Source organism: Phaseolus vulgaris, chromosome 9 (assembly GCF_000499845.2).
Source record: "Phaseolus vulgaris cultivar G19833 chromosome 9, P. vulgaris v2.0, whole genome shotgun sequence".
NCBI classification, from domain to species: domain Eukaryota; kingdom Viridiplantae; phylum Streptophyta; class Magnoliopsida; order Fabales; family Fabaceae; genus Phaseolus; species Phaseolus vulgaris.
In genome coordinates, this window is record NC_023751.2 from 30,591,720 (window position 1) to 30,615,637 (window position 23,918).

The window sequence follows — 23,918 nt, forward strand, 5'->3', positions numbered from 1 at the left end:
TAATATTATAATATTATAAATATAGTCTACATTAGTAAATTTTTTTTAATATAATTTTTTTTTTATAAGAATTCATCTTAATAATTATCTTAAATAAATTTTACATAAAAAACTCATAAAGTTTGGACTAAAAATTAATTTGGCATTATAACTACATATTTAATTATAAAAATAATATGAAAAAAAGAATGACAGTGGTCCCAAGGATTTACGTTTGAACTACATTGACCGTTACATTCAAACAGATGAATTCGAAATTAATACTACAAAATTCAAAACTATCTTCTCTCTCCTACCACACACCATCTCGTTTTTTCACAGAGACTTCTCAGTTAAAAAAATGAAGGAATTTCAATTTGAACTGTGAAGAAGACATTGGAGATTAGGTGGCATAATGACCCGAAAATGGTGCTTCAACACCAGATTCTCTCACCTTAAGCTCATCCAAACCGATCCATCGTTTCTTTCCCAACCCAAACCTTCACATTGCAAACGACGCTTCAAATTCTAACAATCTTGCAATGCCCGTGTCGACTCGCTCCCAGGCACCGAACGAGTCAAACTCGGAGCACCCGCACGATGTCTTAAAGGGGAAGATGAAAGCGCTTATGGCATTATACGAGGAGCAAAAGCAGAAGCGTGTCGCTGCAGCTCCCAAGAACCCTTCTTTGGGGCTCTCAAGGGAGAAAAACGGGAGGCGCATTCTGGTGTTCGTGAGGGTGAGGCCGTTGGCGAAGAAGGAAGCGGAAGCGGGTGCGCGGTGCTGCGTCAGAATCGTGGATCGCCGTGACGTTTACCTAACGGAGTTCGCCGCCGAGAAGGATTACCTCAGGTTGAAGAGGCTCAGGGGTCGCCACTTCACCTTCGACGCTTCGTTTCCAGATTCTGCCACTCAGCAGGAAGTTTATTCCTCCACGTGAGTTTCGCTTTTCATTTATTGTAGTATCAAATTATTACTTGTAATTTAGGTATGTCTTTTAGGGAAAGAACGCCGATTGGATGCAATGATCTAGGTGTTGTTTTGTCAATTAAATTCTCTCCTTTTATAGCTCTATCATGGTCAAATTAGAGTTTCTTAGCAAGTTAGTTGTAAGAAAAAATACTGAAGTTATTGTATGCTCTTAGTATCCTCAGATTAGTTAATTTCTCAGGAAACACTTACCATGGAAGAATAGAAAAATGAAATGAATATATTGACAGGTTAAGATTAATTTATATAATAACATATTTTAGAAGTTCTCACCTATTAGTTTAAACTAGTTTGAATTTGTAGAGAAACTTGTTTTATTTTATTTTGTCTAAACGTGTTACACTGATAATAAGGAAATTATCACGAGTTCCATACAATAGTTACTTGATTAGTATAACATTTTGAGAACTTAAGGAATGCGGATGTATTTGATTGAGCTTATTTAGAGTTTTTTACTTCATCTTTTTAAGAGTTGAAAAAAAGATTATAATTTACAAAATATATATACCGACGTGCTTATGTGGTAATTTTTATGTTTAAGAGACTAGGCTCCGTTTTTCTACTCTTTTGCCTTTTGTATTCGCTTGATAAAACTGGGTTTCACTCAACACGGACAGGCACTAATGATAGATGCATTGTGTTCTAAAGACTAATTTTGATTTTTCCATTTGTCTTCATCATTTTAGAAAGAATCATGTTGTTTTGATGTTAATAGCAATAATTTTTTTGGGTGTTATTGATGAGCTAGATCATTTTCTAGTGTTAAATGTGTGTTACATTATACTGCAATTTTGCTTGTTTTGATATGTGTTTCTTTGTATTTTCTCTTGTAATTGAGTAATTTGGGCTTGTTTTTTTGAGAACTTCTGTATGCGCATTTTATTACATGGTTGGTTGGTTTGCTTGATAGTGGTTCAGCTGGAAAAAATAGAAGGATGATTGAACTTGTTTTGTCAATATTATTACTAATTGAGCTTCAATCTCAATGCGTTTGGGGGTTATTCCACTTTTATATTGTACATGGAAATTAAAACAAGAGAAAAGGGTTTGATAGCAGTATAGAATCTTATTGTGCTTAATTTTTAGCGTGCATTCAAAATTTTTGCTCAGGCAGTCATTTATGTTTCATGGAAAGGTACATTGACTTTACATTTTCAGAACCTCAGAACTTGTGGAAGCAGTCCTGCAAGGGAAGAATGGGTCAGTTTTCTGTTATGGTGCCACTGGAGCCGGAAAGACTTATACTATGCTTGGTACAGTGGAGAGCCCTGGTGTGATGGTGTTGGCAATTAAAGATCTATTTAGTAAAATCAGGATGAGAAGTTGTGATGGAAACCATGCGGTTCATTTGTCCTATCTAGAGGTTTATAATGAAACTGTTAGGGATCTTCTTTCACCTGGAAGAGCTTTGGTTTTAAGAGAAGATAAACAGGTCCACTTTCTTATCTTTTAAATAATGTAAAATCTTAGGAAAAATTCAAGAGGGCTTTATTTATTACCTGCTGAGTGAGTCCTTTTATAGCATATGTGATTAGAGAAGATAATGTCTGTTCTGGTGATAAATCTGAGTGGTTTATTTATGGTATTGCTTGGTGCCAGTGTTGGTCATAGTCTTATTTGCAAACGTAAGCAAAGTTTTGATAAAGGCCATCTATACTAGGTGTAAGTAAGGACTTTCTCTTGCAGGTCATCAAATATATGTTAATTGCTCAATAAACACTACTTTTCAATTTTATCCCTGACATTGTCTAATTATGTTATAGGGGATTGTTGCAGCAGGTCTTACACAATACCGAGCTTATTCCACTGATGAAGTAATATTCTGATCCGATTTGTAAGATTTAAAAGTTTTGACAGCTGTTTGAACTCTCAGAAATTTCCTTTTTCTTTTCTTTATTGTTTTAGGTCATGGCATTGCTTCAACAAGGAAATCGAAACAGAACCACAGAACCAACTCGTGCAAACGAAACATCTTCACGCTCTCATGCTATTTTGCAGGTAAAGTTTGAAAGTTAAAAAAAGAGCAATCCCTTAAATTGTTGTGATTGTGACATGCTTAATTTGTTATATCTAGGTTTTGGTTGAGTACCGAGTTAGAGATGCTGCAATGAATATTATTAACAAAATGGGCAAGCTCTCACTGATTGATCTTGCAGGGTCAGAGAGAGCTCTTGCCACAGATCAAAGAACAATTAGATCTCTTGAGGGTGCCAACATAAACCGGTCTCTTCTGGCACTAAGTAGTTGCATTAATGCTCTCGTTGAAGGCAAGAAACACATACCATACCGAAATTCAAAACTCACTCAACTTCTCAAGGATTCATTAGGAGGATCTTGCAACACTGTCATGATTGCAAACGTTAGCCCAAGTAATCTCTCATTTGGAGAAAACCAGAACACTCTTCATTGGGCTGACAGAGCCAAGGAGATAAGAACAAAGGTCAAATTCTATTTTACCATTTCAAGCTTTCATATACATACTAGTATCTTCCAAATGTTTCCGTATATCAATTTGCATCCACGTTAATTTTTGGATCATCTAAAGAGACATCAGGCATTTTTCTGTTTTTTCAGTTTATCACTTCTACAAAGTACAGTGTTCAACTTTTTTTAGCCTGTTTTTATGTGTTTGCAGGGATATGCAAATGAGGATGCATTGCCGGTGCCTGAGACAGGAACAAACCAGGTCAAGCTAGTACTTGAGCTGCAAAAGGAGAATCGTGAATTGCGAATGCAGCTAGCGCAACAGCACCAGAAACTTGTGACACTCCAAGCACAGTCATTAGCTCCCCCAACACCACCTTCAGCTACATCTCTTCTTTCCACTCCTCCAACTTCTGCACCGCCAAATCAAAAACGAAGGACCAGATCCTCTTTTTTTGCTGCAACTCATTTCACTCCAGAGACTAAGAACAAGGGAGATGAGGTAGCTGTCAGAATCAGAACACTTCAACAAAGAGTAAAAGCCTTGGAGACAGAGCTACATAGAGTGAAAAAAGATCACAGCTTGCAGCTAAAGCAGAAAGATGATGTCATTCGGGAGCTTTCGAAAAAGGGTGGGAAAAAGGTGGCAGCAGCAGGAGCTAGTCTACAGTCAAAGGAGGCCAACCCTGGAGAATTGAAGAGTCCAAGCCATCGTTTTCGGTCCCCAGTTCCAACGGCAAAGAAACGAAGCTTTTGGGACATAACCACTTCCAACAGCCCATCAGTTACCACATTGAATGGAAGAAAAACTAGAAGTTTTGTCATTTCTGAGCTTACTGCACATCCATCAAAGCTTCTTCAGGTTTAGTGTGTTTCTTCTTTCCTTACTTTTAACCTCTATATACATCAGCATAAAACAAAATTAAATCTACTCTTTAGTTAGTTCTCAGTACTCCAAATGTGACTTTTTTTCTTATCTTTATCTCAAAGAAAAGAAGTCAACTATGGAAAAAATAACTAGCATGCCATTTTTTTAATTAAAGTAAAGAACCTTTTCTTTTCCTTTACGGTGTTACTGATCCGTCTTGTGGATTACATTATTCAGCCCGGGTTTGCTCGAAAAAAGGGTGATATTTAAATCTTCCAGGAAGGAGTTAGAAGAGGAAGTTTAAGGACATAATCTCAAGTACAGAAGGTCTGCTATTTTTTTTTCAAGACCCTGATACGTCCTCAAATTCCTTCAGGTAACTGGTGGCTCAATATGAAAGAGATCTATGCAGGTCGGTGTGCTCCGCCTCCTTCCATCTTATCTCTTCTCGTGTAATTCAGTCATAGGAATTAGAATGATACTTTCTCTAGACCTAGTAATATAACCAAGGTGATGTTTTTTCACATGCTCACATCACATGCTTCATTGAAGCCTTTGAAGAAAAGTCCAAATCGTTATTATATTTGTACATTTGTTTTTTCGTTTTTCTAGTTTGATTTGGAAAATTAACTCCCCAGCTCACCAATCTTCAAACTAGGTTCATGATTGTTGAAAGATAAAAGATGTTCATAATGTTATCAAGTAAGTAAACCCAGGACAAGATTAAGTAATTAAAAAAAACCTTAACTTATGACAATAATAACCTAGCGATTATAGTTAGAGGAAATTACATTACTTCCAGACATATTTGAGACTGTGCATAATCTTTTATTAATGCTTACATCAACCCTCTTATTAATAATTAAGGGGAGTTAGTGTACAGGTAGAAAAAAAAAGATCCTTCCAAGAAAAATTCAAGAATGTGAGATTTAAAGCAAGTAAAGTGACTGAGTTGTTGGACTTTCCTGGTTTAATTTATGAAGAAAAGAAGTTATATTAATGTGGGGAAATCCTTGTCAACCACCAAGTCAAGGAGGATGTTAGTTCACCTTGTCTCCGTCCCCATAGAAGATGGGATGAGAGGGTGTTGGAGTTTAGAGTTCAAAATTTAATATTCATCTTCATATCTATAGAAGACTTACTTTTTGATATTTGATGTAAATCTTTAGACTTATACTTAGCATAAACATATCCTAACTCATCCTTGATCTTATCCATTTACATGGATTTAAGTTCAAAGTTAGTGAGATTACTCCTTTAATGAAATAAAATGTAAATTTATTAACCATTAATGAATAATTCAACTAACTTTTAAACTGGTGTAAATGAATTATATATATATATATAAACAATAATTTTAATTATGTAAATTCTCACTTTGTTCTTGTCTTCATTCATAAAAGATTTAGGATTTAAGATTTATATTTGTTTTCGTATGAGAACTCATGTTCAGATTGGATCTGGAAGTACAAGTTTCTTCAAATAAGGTTATTTTATAGAACTAAGTCTATTTTGATGATACTTTCATTTGTAATAAGATTAAAGAGTGATAAAAAATATTAAAAAAGGAGTTAACGGAGGACGTCTTGGCAAGCATACGAAATACTAATTTGTCGTTTTGTAGCAAATAGACAAAATATTATGTATTAAATTCACAAAAATTTGCTATAACAAAAACTAGAGAATTTAAAATTTAAATTATTATAAACAAAGATAGAAAATGAAAATACTTGATTTAAATAATAAAAGATAAATGAAGACAAGAGACATATAATTTCAAAGGTGAATGATTAAGGCATATGATAATTCAAATAAATAAAAGACGACGACGTAATTCATTTAAAAAAAATCAATAATTTTAATTGTTCACTTAATTCAACGATTCTTTAATTTCTGATTAAAATAGTTTTTTTTTTAATTATAGTTAAAATTATAAGTCAAGACTTGAATTGATGAGAGTCAAAACAAGCATTAAGTATAAAGTAAAATAAAATAATTGAATTAATCAATCTTCCTCAAAAGGAAAAGAAGAATTAAAAAAAATTATAGTAAACTTATTATTTTTGCAATTTTGAGAAACATAATCGATAAAGCCGGTTGGAAATCAATAGAAGATGTTTTCCTATATAATTTTGACTAATAATTCACCTAATTCTCAGTTTCCTAACTAAAATTATGTTTAAATTTTTTGTTACCAACTTATATTTTTTATAACTAATTTGGAAAATTCAATTACTATACTATGACATGTACGCTATTGGAAGTAACCATAAAGAAATTGGCTCAAAATATCATCTCTAACTATTTTATTCTATTTTTTTCTAAAAGATGATGAATAGTAAGTGAATAATAACATAATTTAAAGAACACGAAAACAATACTGGGATCAATTAATAAATTTAGAGAAAAAATAAATTTAAAAACAAAAAGTAATGACAAAATATGAAATGGTAACAGTAAAACCTAATTAGCGAATTTAGCAGCAAAATTGGAGATGTAAAATATACACATTAACAAAAAATAATAGAATTAGAGGCAAAAATAGCGACAGAAATCATGAATAATAACAAAAATTAAAAAAAAATCCAAAAATTACAAACAAAATAAAGGAATAAAAATAACAGTTGGACGTGTGTATCGACATAGACGCCAATTTGATATTCGTTGTTGTTATAAATTCAAAGCGTATAAGTTTTTTTTATAAAATTTTGCAATATTGCATCCAATGTTGAGTTTCTTCATATACAAATTAATTTGGGATTTAGGTTTAGAATGAAAACAGAATTTTAAAATGCAATCAGAAATGTAACACAAGATTGAAAACTCAAGAGTTGAATATGAAAGGTAAAAAATATGGTCAATTCACAAAATTCAATATTCATATAATTTTTCTTATTATAATTCTCTAAAATTTTCTAAAGATTTTAAGATACAATTAGTTAATTCAATCATCATAGAAAAAAATACAAATCAAATCAAAATATTATTTAATTTATATTTAATTATCAAAACAAAATTCAATTGATTTTTAATTTGATTTGTAACATTAAAACACAATTTATTTACCATACAATAAATATGAAGTTAAAAGGAAAAAAGAACAAACTCGAATCAGTAAATAATCAGCACAAAACTCAGTTTATATTGTGTGATTTTGATTTTGTGAATTAAACTTCAAAAGTTAATTCTCCGTGGATGAAGAACGAAACACAAAAAAAAAACATAAAAAATGAAAAAAAAAACAATTCTAAAATTGAAAGAAAATGAGAAAAAGAAACCAATGTACAAAAAATTATACATATATAAAATATATGTTATCATTCAAACTCAATTGTAACTTAACGATCTAATGAAATCTCTAAAATCTCTACATTATTAAAAAAATATTGCCATAATATTTGAATTAAATTATTGTATATTAGTGAATGAATATTGTCATAATATTTGAATTAAGTTGTTATTTGCTATTCCTTCTTCTTGGTTTTTATTATTATTATTATTATTATTATTTGAATTATTAACACTATGCAACCACATACAACAACAAATATACACTACAAACATGAGATAAAGCTAACTTACAGCTTTCAAATAAGGACGTTTATCTTAAGAATTATCAACTCATACAGCAATTCAGTTACAATAAACATGAGATATCAACATTTACAAGAAAGTTTCAAAATGACAAAAAAAAATCCAAATTTAATTTTCAGGTTCTTTATAGACAAAGACCAACTCATGACACAATGACAAACAAACCAACAACCTTAGACAATCTTAGACTAGTAAATGACCTAATAGTTATGGACAATCTAAAAAACTTCAACTTAGATTTTATCTGAACAAAATCATCACAAATACATTTAAGAGGATATTAGACATTTCTCTATACTTAGCATTAACCATGAAAGTATTGCTAGTGCTATTTCAGTTTGGATTAAGAGACAAGCATATATATGTTCAATCCTGTAGGCACGACAAGCTCATCCAAGCAAATACCAATATTCCTTAGTCTAGAGGACCTACCAAAATATTTTCCAAGGCCCTACCTGAAATTTTGTGACCCTGCATTGCATTCCATCTGAAATGGGAATCTTTTAATGAAATCAATTATCTGATCTAGTCATTGAAGTGGGACAGAAGACAGCACATATCCCATAGAAGGGATAAGTTGTGGTGGTGCCTTGAAGTCCTTATATGGGGTAGCCGTCTTATGAAAATATACACAAAACTGTCCTTAATCAAACAACAACCTGATGTGCTTCTTCAATTATAACATTACTCATAATGACATGTACTGTACTTCTATTGTTTTCTTTTTCTTTCTTGAGGACATCCATTACTTATCCACAAAACTAGTAGCAGGATGCAGGCAGCAACACCAAATAGACCCTACAATTAAAAATTTAAAAGTGGGAAACAAAATGAACTTTTGTAATTGCTTGTAAACAACCTTAATGTTCTCTTCTTCCATCTCTTTTCTCAGTGGTGGGTTAGGGGATTTTGGTGGAGTAATTGGAGCCATTATGGTTGTAAAAGCATTGGCCAGACTTTATGTGCAGCAATTGGCTTTTATTTAGAAGATGATGACTAGATGATGAACAACTTCGGTTTTGGTGAAACAAATCTTATTGGGAGTTTGGTTTTGACCTCACTTAAGCCATCTATATTCTCTCGAGTTGCAAGAAAAATAGTAGAAAATTAAAAGCCAGAAAACAAGGAAATGGGAAAAGGAAAAGAGTTCCACACTTTCACTGCTGTGAGCCAGCTAGCCACATATAAAAGATCTTCGTTTTAGGAAATTACTTATTGCATCAATCTTTGCTTTTCAAATTTTTCATCATAAATTTAATTTTGGAAGAGTTTTTAATATTTCTTTGTCTTGCAACTACAGAAAAGAATGATGCAGAAACTCCATCTTCTTTCATCCATGTTAAGGGTGGTGGGAATGGGAACTGGGCTAGTCTACAAGTTTCAACTCATGCTGCACAAACTACTATGAGCCATAAACTGATGAGAATGTAGCACACATTTGAATTAGACAAACTAAAGAAAAGCAGTCAACAAGAGGAAAAGCTAATGGCCAATGTATAAATAAAGGAAAAAGGAGAAGATGGGGTCTGCTGTCAGTAATCGGATATAAATTTCCTTTAGCATATATACACATTTTTTTATGACTTGTATGATTGGGGTTCAATAAAATTTATTGGGATCATTTAACAAACACAAATTGTGCATAAAAACAAATTCTTAGAACAATAGTAGCTTTTGGACCAATTACTGAATTTTTGTGGGACTGGGGAGGATACCAATAAAGTGTCCCAACTAAACAGGGAAAGAAAGCATTAGAATACAGATTAAGGGCACTCCACAACATATTAAAACCCAATAATAGGGACATAAGATGTGGCCACAATGTTTATTTCTTCTTCCTTTGTGTGCACATTAAAAATTCAAAGAGTGGTACATTCACTTAAGTGAATGATCACTGAACCAAAAAATATCATAAGCTGTAGAGTAATAGAAAACTAATCAAAGTTAAATGTTATTTTGACAAAAATACACCAGTTTATAACTGTGATTTATTCTATTTCTTCACGTGGGATTCATATTTCAAGAAAGAATTGTTTTCTTTTTAAATTATAATCTGATTGAGGGTTGTGAACAGAATTGAAGAGTTGAATGGAGAAGCAATTAGGACATAACGGCAAAGAGGCAATTCAGCATTTGGAATTGAAGAAAAGGGCATGATGAATTTAGCAAAAGTTATTCAACCAAGTAGAAGTGGCAAGACAATGATGATCTCCATTAACCTCCGTTTCACATCATTAATTAAAGGATTGGAAAGGAAAAATTACACATATACACCTTTCATGACCCACCTCACACCAACATGCTGTAAAGTATCTGTTACCCACTATTCCCCACCTTCCTCACTTAGCCTACTCGCCTATTCTAACAAAAAAAAGAGAAAAAAAAAGGTAAACCTTCTTATACCACAGGAAACAAAATGAAAATAAAAACATAAGAGAAAAATCTGGAGAGGACTAGATCACCATTTTCATGATTGAAGAGCTAAGCAAGTAGTATACCAATAACCCAAAAGAAAAGGAAAACTAAGTATAATAAACAGATCTAGCAAGGTTGCTAGACTCTAAGCAAGTAGACACTGAGCTCAGGAGCTCCATTGCTATCAGGATTCATCATGTAGAAGGCTTCAGAGTCTCTGGACCCAACAATTCTCTCAAACTTGGCCCTCATGTACATGATTTCACCCTCTGACCCTGCTTCAGCTCCACTGTTATTATTTCCTGGCAAAACACCTGCACCCATTGAAATTGGTTCCACTGCTTTGAGGATATCCCAGTCCTTCGGGCCACACTCTCTTCTGCTAGCAAAACCACACTTCTTGCCGTTGCAGTAAGTCCTCCACACAGGCTCTTCCAGCAACTTCACAGACTTCTTCTCAGCTCTTTTCTCCTTATCACATTCCAGTGCAATTCTGACCAACCCAGATGCCATTTCACGAACTAAACCACTGATTGGAGTTGCAAGCTCGATCAGGAAGGCTGGCTGGGAAGTGGGGTCCTTCTGAAATGCAAAATGTACATGGCCACGTCTATAGCCAAAGAGTGTGCCTACAACACGAGAACCAAAGCCTAAAGATGAGTTCAAACGGTTCTTGTTGAAAACAGTGAGAACAGAGCGAATCCTGGAGACTGCCACTGCCTGCAGCTTCTTCCTTGTTACATGTGATGTGGCTGCTGTAGGTGCTGGAGCCTCAGGAGCAACAAAAACCTTGTCATCCTCTTTTTTCTCCTCCCGGGTGAGTGTTGAGAATGATTCTGAAGCTGGAGCTTCACCATCTTCAGTCCCAACCTTGTTTGTCCAGTGAAAGTGCCTCTTGGAGGACATTTCTTGAGAGCTTCTGGCAATGACTGTATTCATCTGAGAAAGAAAAACCAAAAGGGTGGCTGCTGCTGCTGCTTAAAGAATAGATGGGAAAGACAGAGAGACAGAGAGACAGAGAATGTAGTTGCTTATTTTTTATTCCTGGTGATGGAATGTGAGGCCTTAAATTTAATTAATTGTTCTTTGTAATCCCAGGCCTCTCCTTTGGTATATAGTGGTGGAAGAGAATCCTGACAAAAGAAACATGGGCAGTCCCCACCAGTTGATGTAGGAAATCGAACAGAGATGGGATAATGTGCATTACAAGTGGAAAAAAAGAAAGGAATCTAAGGAGACATAGTGTTTGTAATTTCACTTTCTTGTGGGGCAGGGAGAGGGGATTGTGCTTGACTAACTTTTGACTTGAGGACCCCAAACGGTAGAAAAGGATAAAAAATAAAGCCAAAACAAACAAACCCCAAAGCTATCACTATTGAATCTCGACATGCTACTCCTCTTCCCTTCTGCATCCATGTCTTCTAGTGCAACGCTTCACGGCGGTGGTGACATCATCACTCATCAGTTGAGAGTTACTCAATTCTCGTGCCTCATGTTGGCACCAGAGACTACATTACACCTACCCTCCAACTGACACCTCCCCATTTGGCCCCACAAAATCTCCTCCACACTTCATCTTATTAATCTTAATTTCTTCACAACAATTTTGTATTTCAACCCAAAATCATCATGAATAAAAAGGATATAAACCCTCAACTCAGAGTGTTCAATACGAGTCGACCTTCAAATTTGAAACAGGTATCAGTATACCAGGCAAGGATATGTCTACGATAATTATTTCAAGATTAATCGTATTGGGAAGATTCTGTCTTCAATTCTCAGTAAAAACTGATTTCACCAACTCAAATCGCAATATTTTGACTTAGCTGACAGAAGAAAGCCCATGATAAAATAATAATATTTTAAAAGTTGTTTTTAAAGACTTCCCGTATTAAAGTTGCTTTGAGCATTTAGATATTTATCAATACATGAGAATTAAAATGTTCATGTCAAATATTCTTAATCATAAATTCGTTCAGATCAAAGATTAGACTCGAATAATATGGATATATGAAAGTTAAATTGTTATCTAACCGTAATGTAAATCGAAACCTTCACGGTCTTTCATAGCTTAACTATAATTTTAACTGATTATAATAGATTGTTACAATCTAATATAGCCACTAATGTCAAAATTTAGCCAAGAGCTTCTAGTTTAGGAGATACACAGGTAAATGAAATCATTTACATGTAAATTCTAAATAAAGGAAGGTTTAGATGAACTCCAATAATTACATTAACTTACAAATATGGATTACTAAAAAGAACACAAATGTCGAGCACATTCACATAGGCCATCAAACTAGTGAATGGGTATTTGTGCAAAATCGAGCTAATCAACGCATAGGACAGAGTCGGAGATGTTTGCCTATGCTTTAAGAAAATAAAGGTCCTAAGTTAGCTCTCTAAACTTTGGTCATCGTCTGGCTGCTTGGAAGTAATGGCTCCTCCATTCATTCTAGCACGTGCCTCTGCAAACATCCTTTGCTGCTCTGCCAATGCTTCTTCCTCAGTCATCTCAGCCCTGTTGCTCCACTTGGCACCTTTCAAAGAGTCTTGCTGGAATGTTTAAAAGATCAATCAGAAAATAGTTCCTTGAGCCAATCTATAAATAATAGAGGATTTGATGATGCAAAATTCACTGTTGCAATATAATTGATCAATAGTGGCCACAGTGAGCATTAATACAAAAATACTTAGCTCCACAAGCATAGAATGAACCATATACACAACTGGAGATTTATAAATCATAATTTCAATTTCGCCAGCCAAAAATTTTTTAGTGAGTTCCTCTGACAGTCGTATGGGAGCCCAGACAAGGGCAAAACCACACAAAAGATCATTCTCCCGAAGACCATACTATAACAGTACAGAGAGGAGCAGGGGAGTAAAGCCAAGGTATCAGGCCCATTATGACCTCTTCAGCACATGCATGGGTCACACTACCAGGCAATCAGCATGATTAAAAGAGAACCATGCCTAACTTGGTCTTCTTTAGAGGATCAAACAGGGAAGCCTGAAGATTTCCCCCTATGAGAGACGACCTTAAGCTAGTGTGGTTAAAAGATTATCAAATTAAAGGTCAGAAATGGTTGATAATATTGTTCACCCATAATCAATTGCGGAAAGAATAGAAGACAATCAATTCTAATGTCAAATGGTAATATATCATTCACATGGGCCATTAACATTAAACAATCACCATTGTCTCAAGCTTGTGCTGTTCATATGCTGAATAAACTTCCTCAATGTAGTCACCAAATCCAAGAACCTGTTAAAAACATGTGCAAATCAATAACCAAGCCATTCACTTAAAAGCGTACAGTTTACTTATATTGATAATATCATTTTCAAGAATATTTAATAGTGTAACAATAGGAAATAATATAATACCAACGTACTATGTTTGGAACACTTGGGCATAGAAAATAAATCATTTGAAACAAATTTTATTTACAAGATTCTAAACATAATCTTATACAATAAAGATAAAAGACTAAATATATATTATAACAATGATACATATTGCTCCAATCAATTACCAACAATGTCTACATAAAAGAACGCCATCAACAATTTTGACTTCTAAATTAGAGTATCTATGAGTTGACACATTTCAATGTCAGGAAAGCAGGAAGCACATGACAACATTACCATGGACAAGAAAAACAATAGGCAACAAAGGACAGGCTAATTAGAAACCACTAGGAGATATCCATTCCGTGATTTGAAAAGCAGTAGCCCAGTCTCACGGAATATCAAATAAATATACAAGAAAAAAAAAGATGGCTTTGTTTTGTTAATACTAAGTTTTGTTTTTTTAAAACCATATTCCAAAATACCAAGAATTTTCATCCAATGGCATTAGCAGCCAATCGTATCTTCACCCAACTTGTTGTGGTTGTGCTACATCGTAAACTTATATAGCAAATAAACAAAATTGTATAATCATGTTCAGCCTGACTGCCTCCAACTATCTAGAATTCCAAAAGCACAAGGAGAATCAATTATATTGCCCATATTCTGATTACAGTAAGACAGGGTATGATCAAGGAATCAACTCATCAGACCAATGTAACCTGCTACATTTAAGTTTCAAAACTACAATACAACACAGTAAATTGAGAATAGCACATAGAAACGCACATGTTCAATTGTTCATGCATAAAACAAATGTACGACAATAAAATACAGAATGCAGCACAGCAAATAAGATATCAAATAATCAACCAAATACAAAATGGAAAGCATCCGCATTAAAACTTATTTGTAAGACAACAGTTCAATCATTAGAAAATTACCCCTAAAGCCTTCAACACGTGCTCCGGTGCAATCGTCCTTCTTTCCTCCTTGTTACAGACTTCATTGGACTCAGACGAAACAAGGTTTATAAACTCTATAATGATACAGATCAACATACAAAAACCACATTCAGTAAGGAGCAAAATTCGAAAAAAAAAGATTAGAAACCCCAACAGAATTGAATCCAACACAACATCTATTGCTGCTTACACATGCAAACACCGCAATAACCACAAGTCTAGACATGAAAACAAAAATAAGAAATGCATTTACCATCAAACATAAAACATCTTTCCATTTCACATCATTTACAGAGCAAACAACACGATCTAGTAAAAGTCTTCCCTTCCCTGTGTCCCTTTTTAACGAAGACCAGTTTGTAATTAACAAATCGTGCACACCCAAGGTGAAAAAAAAAACACCATTTAATCATAATCTACAAAAAAGACAAAATCACAGTTGACACAAACAACAGAACAGTGTACCACACAGACACCATTCAGTAGAGAAAAAAAAATACACAACAGACCACTAAACCTAAAAAAAAAAAGAGAAACACACAAAAAAGTTAAAAATAAAAAAACAAGACTTTCACTCAATAATAAATCAAACGAAATTCGGAAAAAGGGTTTTCGTTTTTCGAGCCTCACCGACACAACATTCGATCAACAAATCCTGCGCATCTCTGGCAACACGCACGTCCGGGGGCAACATCTCCTTAATAATTTTGGTCATTGTTGCTGCGAGAAAGATTATTTTTCAAACAACATATAAAAAAACCCTCTAAATTAAAAAAATAAAAAATCTTCAATTAAGCATCTAGAATCACAAATCTGAGAAAAAGAAAGGCTAGCGAGATACCTTTAGGAAGCGAAGCGTCTTCCTTTGCTTTTCCAACTATATCCATAGGCTCCATCCTGAGATCGAAAAAAGTGTTAGCAAAACGAGAAAAAAGAAAAGAGAAAACGCAGATCTGAGGAAAAGAGAAGCGAAGAAAGAACGCACCGAATGAATTGAGGGTTGGGAGTCAGCTGATAGAAGAAGGGAAGAAGGTGGACATGGCTGAGGCTGAGGCTGAGAGACCCATATTTATGAAAACAAGGTATGGTGTGGTGTGGTGATGGTGCTGCTTTTCAATGTGATGGATAAGAACAAGAGAGAGAGAGAGAGAAAGAAAGAAAGAGAGAGAGAGAGAGAGAAACAGCAAGTTCTTCCGTCATGCCCTCCCTTGCGTTAGGGCAACCCAAAAGCACGTTCACGTCAACCTCCCCCACGCGCCCACCCAGCGCGTTCCCCACTGCTTGCGGGACCCACAACAAACTTTCTGTTGTCACGTAACCAATATCTTACTTCCTCCCCACGTCATACTTTTGTTTCCATCTCCTCAATAATTCATTTTCCTCTCATTTCTTAATTACTATATTCTAATTTTTTCTTCTTTTACTCCTTCAACAATATTTTTAATTAGTTACTCATTTAACTTTATATTAAAAATAATTTATTTCAAATTCGAATAAATTCAAAAATATGTCTTAAAATTGTTTCTACATGATAAAAAAAAATCATGTCATGCAAGCACCTACTACTAATTTATTGTCAGCTTTGTTTGTCTATTATATTATTTTTTAATTTATTGAATCGTAAAAATAAATTAATAATTTAACCAATATTTTAATTTTGGTTTTAAAGTAATTTCAATATTCTTTTTTCTTTGTTATGAATAATCAATAATGAAGGTCGAACATAAAATAATATATATTGACCAAACTTTTCATTATATTCAATAGATTAGACAGTTATAAACTGTTATAAAATATAGTAAAGATTATAAATAAAATATTTCAGTTAAATAAGTTAAATTAGGATCATTTTTGTTTTAAATTATTTAAACGGAATTTGAAGTTTTTTAAGAGAACGATTAAAAAAATATAATTTTCAGTTATCATTTGGTGGAGGCTGAATTTCGTTTTCAGAGTTTGGTACTGTTCATTATTACTACATTAACTTTTTCTGAGTACTTTCTTTAACTAGGAAGCAGGGATATGTTTCTTTAGGAAATAAATTACATGTTTTTTACAGCAATCCATATTTATTAAAGATTCAAATATTATTTTTTTTCCTAACAAATTATTTATTAATTTTTAATCTCTCACATTTTCTAACCATCTTTTATTCTTTATTGTTAACTACATTATTTACTTTAATTGTAAAGATAAAAACTATTAATTAATTAATATAATTAAAACAAATTATATATTATATCTATAATCTATAATAATATATAATAGGAATTTAGTACTTTATATTATATTAAAATAACATATTATTTTATTTTCTGTTAAAATTTAGTAATATATAATAAGAATTGTCTTATTTATTTATTGTAATTTTTTATGTTTTACTTTTATTTTATTATCAATTATTTTTAAAAAAAGTGTATTTGACACTAATAAATTAATTATAGCTCATAAGTTAGTGTCTAGCCATGAAAAACTAACTCATTAAATTAGATGTATTTGATAAATTAATTGATAAACTAATTGATAAATGAAAAATGACATCAAATGATGCACCTGCATAAGTTTTATTATGTAAATGAAATTTGTGCTTTAAAAAATATATATTATTGTATAAGTATAATTTTGTATTTCTTAAATAATTAAATTCTTATTAAACTTTGTAATTCTTTAATTTAGTTTTAAAAGCTATAAGTTTATGGTTTTTTAATGAATTACTTTTAAGAACTTGCTATTTTATTTAAATAAGTTTATCTAATGAGTATTAATCTACTTTAACTTTTATTTATTTTTTAGAAATTTTTTGTTTCTTATTTTAAACTACCATCACATTAATTTCATTTGTAATATTAAATATTTCTTAATTTGAACTACATAAAAAATTAAAAAAAATAAACTAATAAATACTAAAAATATTACTGTGGTCAAAAGATTAAAATAGGCAATAATAGATAAAATTAAATTAAAAACAATAGATAAGTATGTTAAAATATAAGGGATAATAATGAAAAATAAAAATTAAACAAAGTAGAAGTTAAAAGGTAGTTGAAGTAATTATAGGTTATAAGATAGAAACTCCAAAATTAACGCACTTACCTAACACTTTTGTGATGGTGAAATTAGCTTATAAGTTAGTCAAATTAGCTACTACCTAACTTATTTACCTTACAGACCATAAACTACATGTCTACCCAAAGTAATTGCACACACTTATGGTTATGGTTGTTTCTTGTGCCACCAAATATATTTTTTATTTTATTGATATTTTTGTATAGTAGAATACGTGATTTAGAAAATTCTGGATTATAAAATTAGTAAGATATTTTTAGATTGGAAATACTTTTTAAATTTTATAATTTATAATGATTTTTTAAAAAATATATTATGGATTATAAAATTTAGTAGGCATTTCCATATTATAAAATATGTAAAATATTTTTAGATTTGGAAAATACCTTTCGGATTCTGTACTTTAAAAAAAAAATCAGATTGTATAATGAGAAAAATATCCGAAAAATGTAAATTGAAAAAAATACATTTTTAAATTGTAGAATTAAAATGTATTTTTTAGGATAAAATAGTTTTTTAACTTATCTATAAGGTGTCAAGGAGACGTTATACAAATATAAGAAGAAACAACACACATTTATATATCAAACACCTATAATCTATGCAAATTTATAATTTATATCTATAAAAATATATAACGGGATTGCCTTATTTTTTCTACACATTTCATATTTTTATTTTATCCTTAATCATATTTTAAAATTAAAAATATAATATAAAATACTTATTTATTAAAAGTATCCAATATTTCAAATTGTTGTAGGTGCAATTGGCTTTAGAAGGAGGTTAAATGAAGTTTTAGACTCTCAAGAAAACCATCAAATAATTAGTTGCAATAATAATTAAATTAGAGACCATTTTAGAAACTAAAAAATAAATTGGTTTCTAAATTAGTTTCTATTATTGTTAAATAGTTTCTAAATTGATATCTATTATTCTTAAAAACTTTGGTTACTAATTAGATACAAAATTAGAAACCATTTAACAATAATATAAACTAATATAGAAACCAAAAATTTATTTAGTCCCTAAAATAGTCTCTAATTTAATCACTATAGCAACTAATTATTTTTTATCTCTAAAATTAGTTTCTATTTCATGATTGTCTTGTAGTGTCTTTTTTTAGAGCAAATAAATAATTAGAATGTCTATTAGATTGCTAACAAATTGTTAAATAGTAAGAATTAAAACAAAAATAACAACAAGAGTAAAGAGATATATGAAATTTATCCTAATTCATCTAAATTTGGCTTACGTCCAGTCTCCTTAAGCAACTGCTTAAGAGATTCCAATAATCAATTGATCATCACAAGCATTCTCACATCTTCAAGTTACAAGTATTTGTACATCTCTAGGTTACACATTCTTAACCTCACACTAAGATTAAGAATTCTTAAGAAAAATAAATGAAACACACAGCACAAAGAAAACTCATAGATATAACTTCACAAAGTGAAGAATTACAATGATTTCATATACAACCCAAAACACTAAATGCACTATGCAAGATCACTAGTATAATTTTTTTTGCTCATCTTGCCCTTCTTTTTGTTTTGCATCTTCAATCCCTTTGTATATCTTGTTAATGTTGGATTTTGTCATATCTTCATATTTCTGGTACTAGGTGCTAAAAAATAGAAAGTTTGAATTTGCAATCTTTCAATTTATTTTTCCTTCAAATGTGTTTACAAAACTAATTTGAAATTAATCGCAATATGAGTTAATAAAATAAAATCAAAACATAATCTAAAAATATTTTTGTTCTATATATTTTGTGATACTAAAAACAAAGCATTAAAGGTTTTCAGTTTTTTAAAATGCTTCTATTTAGAAAAGATTTAGATATATTAGCAACATGATAAAAAATATTTTCAAAATTTAATTTGATCAAATATGTTTAAGAAAAGATAGATCTTATAAATATATAAAAAAAAAAACAAAGATGAACACAATCACTATTCAATTTCAAATCTTTACATTTTTTTGGTATAAAATCTCTTTGATAGAATGTGTATTTAGTAAATATATATATTCAAGTGATTTGGTTTTAATAAAAAACTATTACACATTCAATTTGTTCATTGGACTATCTAACATGAACAATCTGAATAAAAGTTGTAGACGCTAAAAAAATCTACTACATATTGCAACTATACAAAATATTGTTAAATCACAAATAACACATTCAAACTATTTAATGAATATGTGTTATAGATTCAAACTATCTAATAGATCGTCTATCACGATGTAGATGCTCATATGGTCTATCATACCCTCTAATGAATACTGCAATTATAAAAACAATGTTTAGATCTTTCAATATACAAGTAAATCATTCAAATAATGTTTGTTATCATCAAAACATAAAATATGAACTCAGAGACCATCTAATATCTTATGATACCATCTAAACATATCGTCCAGATTGTCTAGGATATCAACAATTCTCTATTGCAATATATAATGCAAATTCTTCCATTTTTAGTACATATTTCATATTTCTATTTTACCCTTAATTATATTTTAATTTTTTTTTTTAAAAAGCATAAATCTATATAACTCTACAAAGTTCAATTACTATACAACTACGTTTTTCTCATGCAATTTTATTCTTTTAAAATTACCTTTATTCCAATTATAGATTACTTATATAAAATATAAAAGTAACAAAATATCATATTTTAGAAAATGTGATAATACACGTGTTTCTCCTAGTATTAAAATAAGTGATAACAATTCATTATTTAACAAAATGATTCAAATGTTATTGTTATTGCGAGTCCTAACCAATGTTTGATATAAATATTTGTGTAACATCCCAGAAAAAATATCTAACTATTATTTCAAAACATTCTTATTACAGGATTATGGCTTATAGAAATACAAACATTTACAATATAAGGTTCAAAAAATCACTCTAAAGCCCTTCAGAACCTGCGACACTTGTATGATCATTTGCTCGTGTACATAGTACAGTTATCGCAATTTATAACACAATAAGAAAAACAAGGGTAAGCTAGTGAAAATAAATTTTTATAATATACACCGTTCAATCAAAAGAGAAAACCAATTAATTTCTCAATTATTCAAGCTTCTTCAAAACCCAACATAAAACGATCACATAGATCTCCCATGGATCTACACATCCAGAATATTAAGCAAACATAATAACAACTAACGTCTTCCAGAAGACCCGTATTAAGTAAGTCCTCCCAGAGACTAACATCCTGATCCAAAGATTACCAACAAATCCAAGAGAAATGATCAGGGTAAGTTCAATACAACCCAAATTGTGAATCTCATATGCCACGGTGTCCATGAACTCCTCCATCAGCTTCTCACCACCTGATATCTTAGTCTACATGACTTAGATCACCAGTGAAGCTCGGAGATCTCTATTACCACATAGGCATCAATACTCAATACACAAACAAACATCAGTCCATACATTATCACAAATGTATGAATTCAATTCCATACTATTTTCACCATACAGTATCATTCAAAATGCGATCCACAACATTCAAAAGTCTATTTAACATAAAAAAAACTAACACTTAAATACTAAGCCATCAAAATCTATTTCTAATATATAAACAAACAACACAATATATAAACACACAACATCCCTGCAAAAGAAATTGAATATTGGGAACACGTCCCCTCCACATTCAGATCTTCTAGGCTAGGGTGTTATTAAAAATTAAAGTTAGCTTCCATTACCTGAAATTCTTTATCCTGGTGGAAATTCTACCTCAAACAGAGAAACCACTCCAAAATTTAGGAACCTATAGCAAGTTACCTAAATATTTCCAAATTTTAGTATCAGATCAAGTTGAGAGAAATATTTTTCTCAATTAATCCCACTAAGATTGATAAATCATAGAAAAAAATAGAGAATAAGGGAACTTTAGAATAAAAATGAACTTACTATATTTGAAAATCTGATCGAATAGAAATGTATCCTGACTTCTCAACTACAAATTGGCGTGATCAGATTTTTTGAATAGATGAGGTATGATAGAGAAATTGAAAAGAGAAAAGAGAGAAGAAAAAGGAAAAAAAAGAAGAAGAAAAAAGGTGACTCTGGTGGCGGGGAGGGGTGCTGTTTATGGGGGTTACAATTTGTAAGTATAGGGATATTTTTTTTAAAAAAACTACTTTTAAATCGTTGACATTTTGTTGGTATTATATTTATACATAAAGTTTTATTTAAATAATTTTATTTTATATTTTTAAATTATGTAAATATACAAAAAAGAATTAATGATTATTTACCATCTTACATATACTTTTAATATATTATATTTACTAATTATAAGAATATAAAATATTTATAATTTTTATCTTTATCTTTATAGATAATTTTTTATGATATATTAGAAAAAAAATTATTTTAAAATAGTTCAAATTTATAATATAAAAATTAATATATCAAAAATAAATTATAAGCTATGTAGTACAGATATTGACACAAACACTGATCCGATACGAACACGAACACGGAGATACGTAAAATTTCTAAAATGTAGGACACGGGAACACGGATCTATATATTATATTATTATGAATTATATAAATTGACAATAAAGATTTATGTGCACAAATATGTTTCAGATTATTTTTTGGAGCAGAAAGATGTTTTTCATGACTGGTTCACAAAGATTTGTTTCTTATTCTTATAATCATAATAAGAATTTATACAATAAAGTTTAAATTTTATAAAATTAATGTATTTTTCATTTTTAAAATTGTGTTAGAACCGTACTAGAATTGTTAGAAATCTAATAAATACTTTTTGAATTGGACACTTCACGGATACGTGTCCTACAAGTGTCATACGAGTGTCGGTGACCGATATGATACAAGTATCGGACACCGACACACCATTTAAGAAGAATGTTCGAGCTTCATAGATTATAAGTATATAAATCAATTATATTTATTTTAATAAAAATAAAATGCTTGAAAGTAAATTATTGAATACATAATAATGAAAATACATAAATTTATTTTATTTATATTAAAAATAAATATTTGTTCAATTTAAATTATTCTTTATTATATTAATTACTATTTATTTATTTTTAGTGTTAAATTAACAACAGTTAATGATAAAAATTAATAAAATACAATTAGAAGATGTAAGAAAATTAAAAAAATATTAAGAAAAAATAAAATCAGATGGAGTCATATCATATTTAAATCTTTAGTAAGTTATTATTTGTATAAAAGGAAAGACTTAATAAAGGTATGTGTCTATGGTCTTGCGTAAAAGGAATAGAATCTTCAAGTCCAACTAAAATGGATAATATTCGGGCTGTTTCTTCACCCATCCATAATTTATACTGGCATCCCATAGGTCAAGAAAAAGACCCCTTAAAAAATTCATTCCGAATTCTATAATTTGATTTTTTTTTTATTTACACCTCCTGAATTGTATAATCTAATCTCTCTCTCTATATATATATATATATATTTTATTTTATTTTATTTCTTTTTTTTTAAATATTACATTCTAGATTACAAAATTCAAAATTATTTTATAGATAATTTGGAAATACTTTTTTGATTCTATAATTCATAATGTATATTTTAAAGTAAATCATTATGAATTATAGAATCTGAAAGATATATCTAATATGGAAATACCTTTCAGATTCTATAATCCCAAATTTTTCAGATCATTCATTCCAAAATAAAAAAGAACATTAATAAAATAAAGAGTATTTTTATTTATTTTAAGAAGTATGTGGTGTTACAAGAAGTTATAAAAGTGTAGGAAAAAACCTAATATTCGTTAAGCTTGAAGATTGGAATAATGGCCCACATGAGAAGGGAGTCCAAAAGAAATAAATGGGTTTTGAATTAAAAAATAAAAGAACCAAAAGGCATTTCTTCCTCCACCTTCCTACATTTCTTTTGCACTCCTACATTTCTTCCTCACTTCTATAAATATAAAAATTCTCATTTTTTTCATTTTTTGCATTTCTTGTAGTTTGCATAATCCAAAACAACTTATGGATTGCAAAATCTGAAAGTCATTTTTAACTTATTGATTATGCAATCCGAAAATCATTTTTTTTAAATAAAGCTTATGGATTGCTTAATTTAGAAGTCATTTTTGACTTATGGATTACACAATCCGAAAGTAATTTTTTCTTAAAAGAAGGCTTCTAGATTGCACAATCCGAAATTAATTTTTGGCTTTCAGATTACACGATTCGAAAGTCAGTTTTAGCTTATGGAATCTATCCAT

The 23,918-nt window shown here is 30.7% G+C and overlaps 3 protein-coding genes across 3 annotated transcripts; 1 reads left to right on the forward strand and 2 right to left on the reverse strand.

Moving 5' to 3' along the window:
- Positions 1-253: 253 nt before the first annotated feature.
- Positions 254-4,851, forward strand: LOC137822487 (kinesin-like protein KIN-8A). The gene is made up of 7 exons (XM_068627384.1): positions 254-916; positions 2,129-2,402; positions 2,734-2,784; positions 2,876-2,968; positions 3,045-3,410; positions 3,606-4,256; positions 4,500-4,851. The coding sequence occupies exons 1-7, from the start codon at positions 522-524 to the stop codon at positions 4,530-4,532; spliced, it is 1,863 nt and encodes a 620-aa protein (XP_068483485.1). The 5' UTR covers positions 254-521; the 3' UTR covers positions 4,533-4,851.
- Positions 4,852-10,047: 5,196 nt separating this feature from the next.
- On the reverse strand, positions 10,048-11,528 carry LOC137823202 (protein MIZU-KUSSEI 1-like). The gene has a single exon (XM_068628372.1). It carries the CDS (start codon positions 11,208-11,210, stop codon positions 10,410-10,412), a length of 801 nt encoding a protein of 266 aa, XP_068484473.1. The 5' UTR covers positions 11,211-11,528; the 3' UTR covers positions 10,048-10,409.
- A 914-nt stretch (positions 11,529-12,442) lies between these two features.
- On the reverse strand, positions 12,443-15,821 carry LOC137823203 (protein Dr1 homolog). Its single transcript, XM_068628373.1, has 6 exons — positions 15,579-15,821; positions 15,435-15,490; positions 15,224-15,313; positions 14,573-14,667; positions 13,474-13,542; positions 12,443-12,830 (listed from the first exon to the last, which is right to left on the reverse strand). The coding sequence occupies exons 2-6, from the start codon at positions 15,487-15,489 to the stop codon at positions 12,669-12,671; spliced, it is 471 nt and encodes a 156-aa protein (XP_068484474.1). The 5' UTR covers position 15,490; positions 15,579-15,821; the 3' UTR covers positions 12,443-12,668.
- Positions 15,822-23,918: the final 8,097 nt, after the last annotated feature.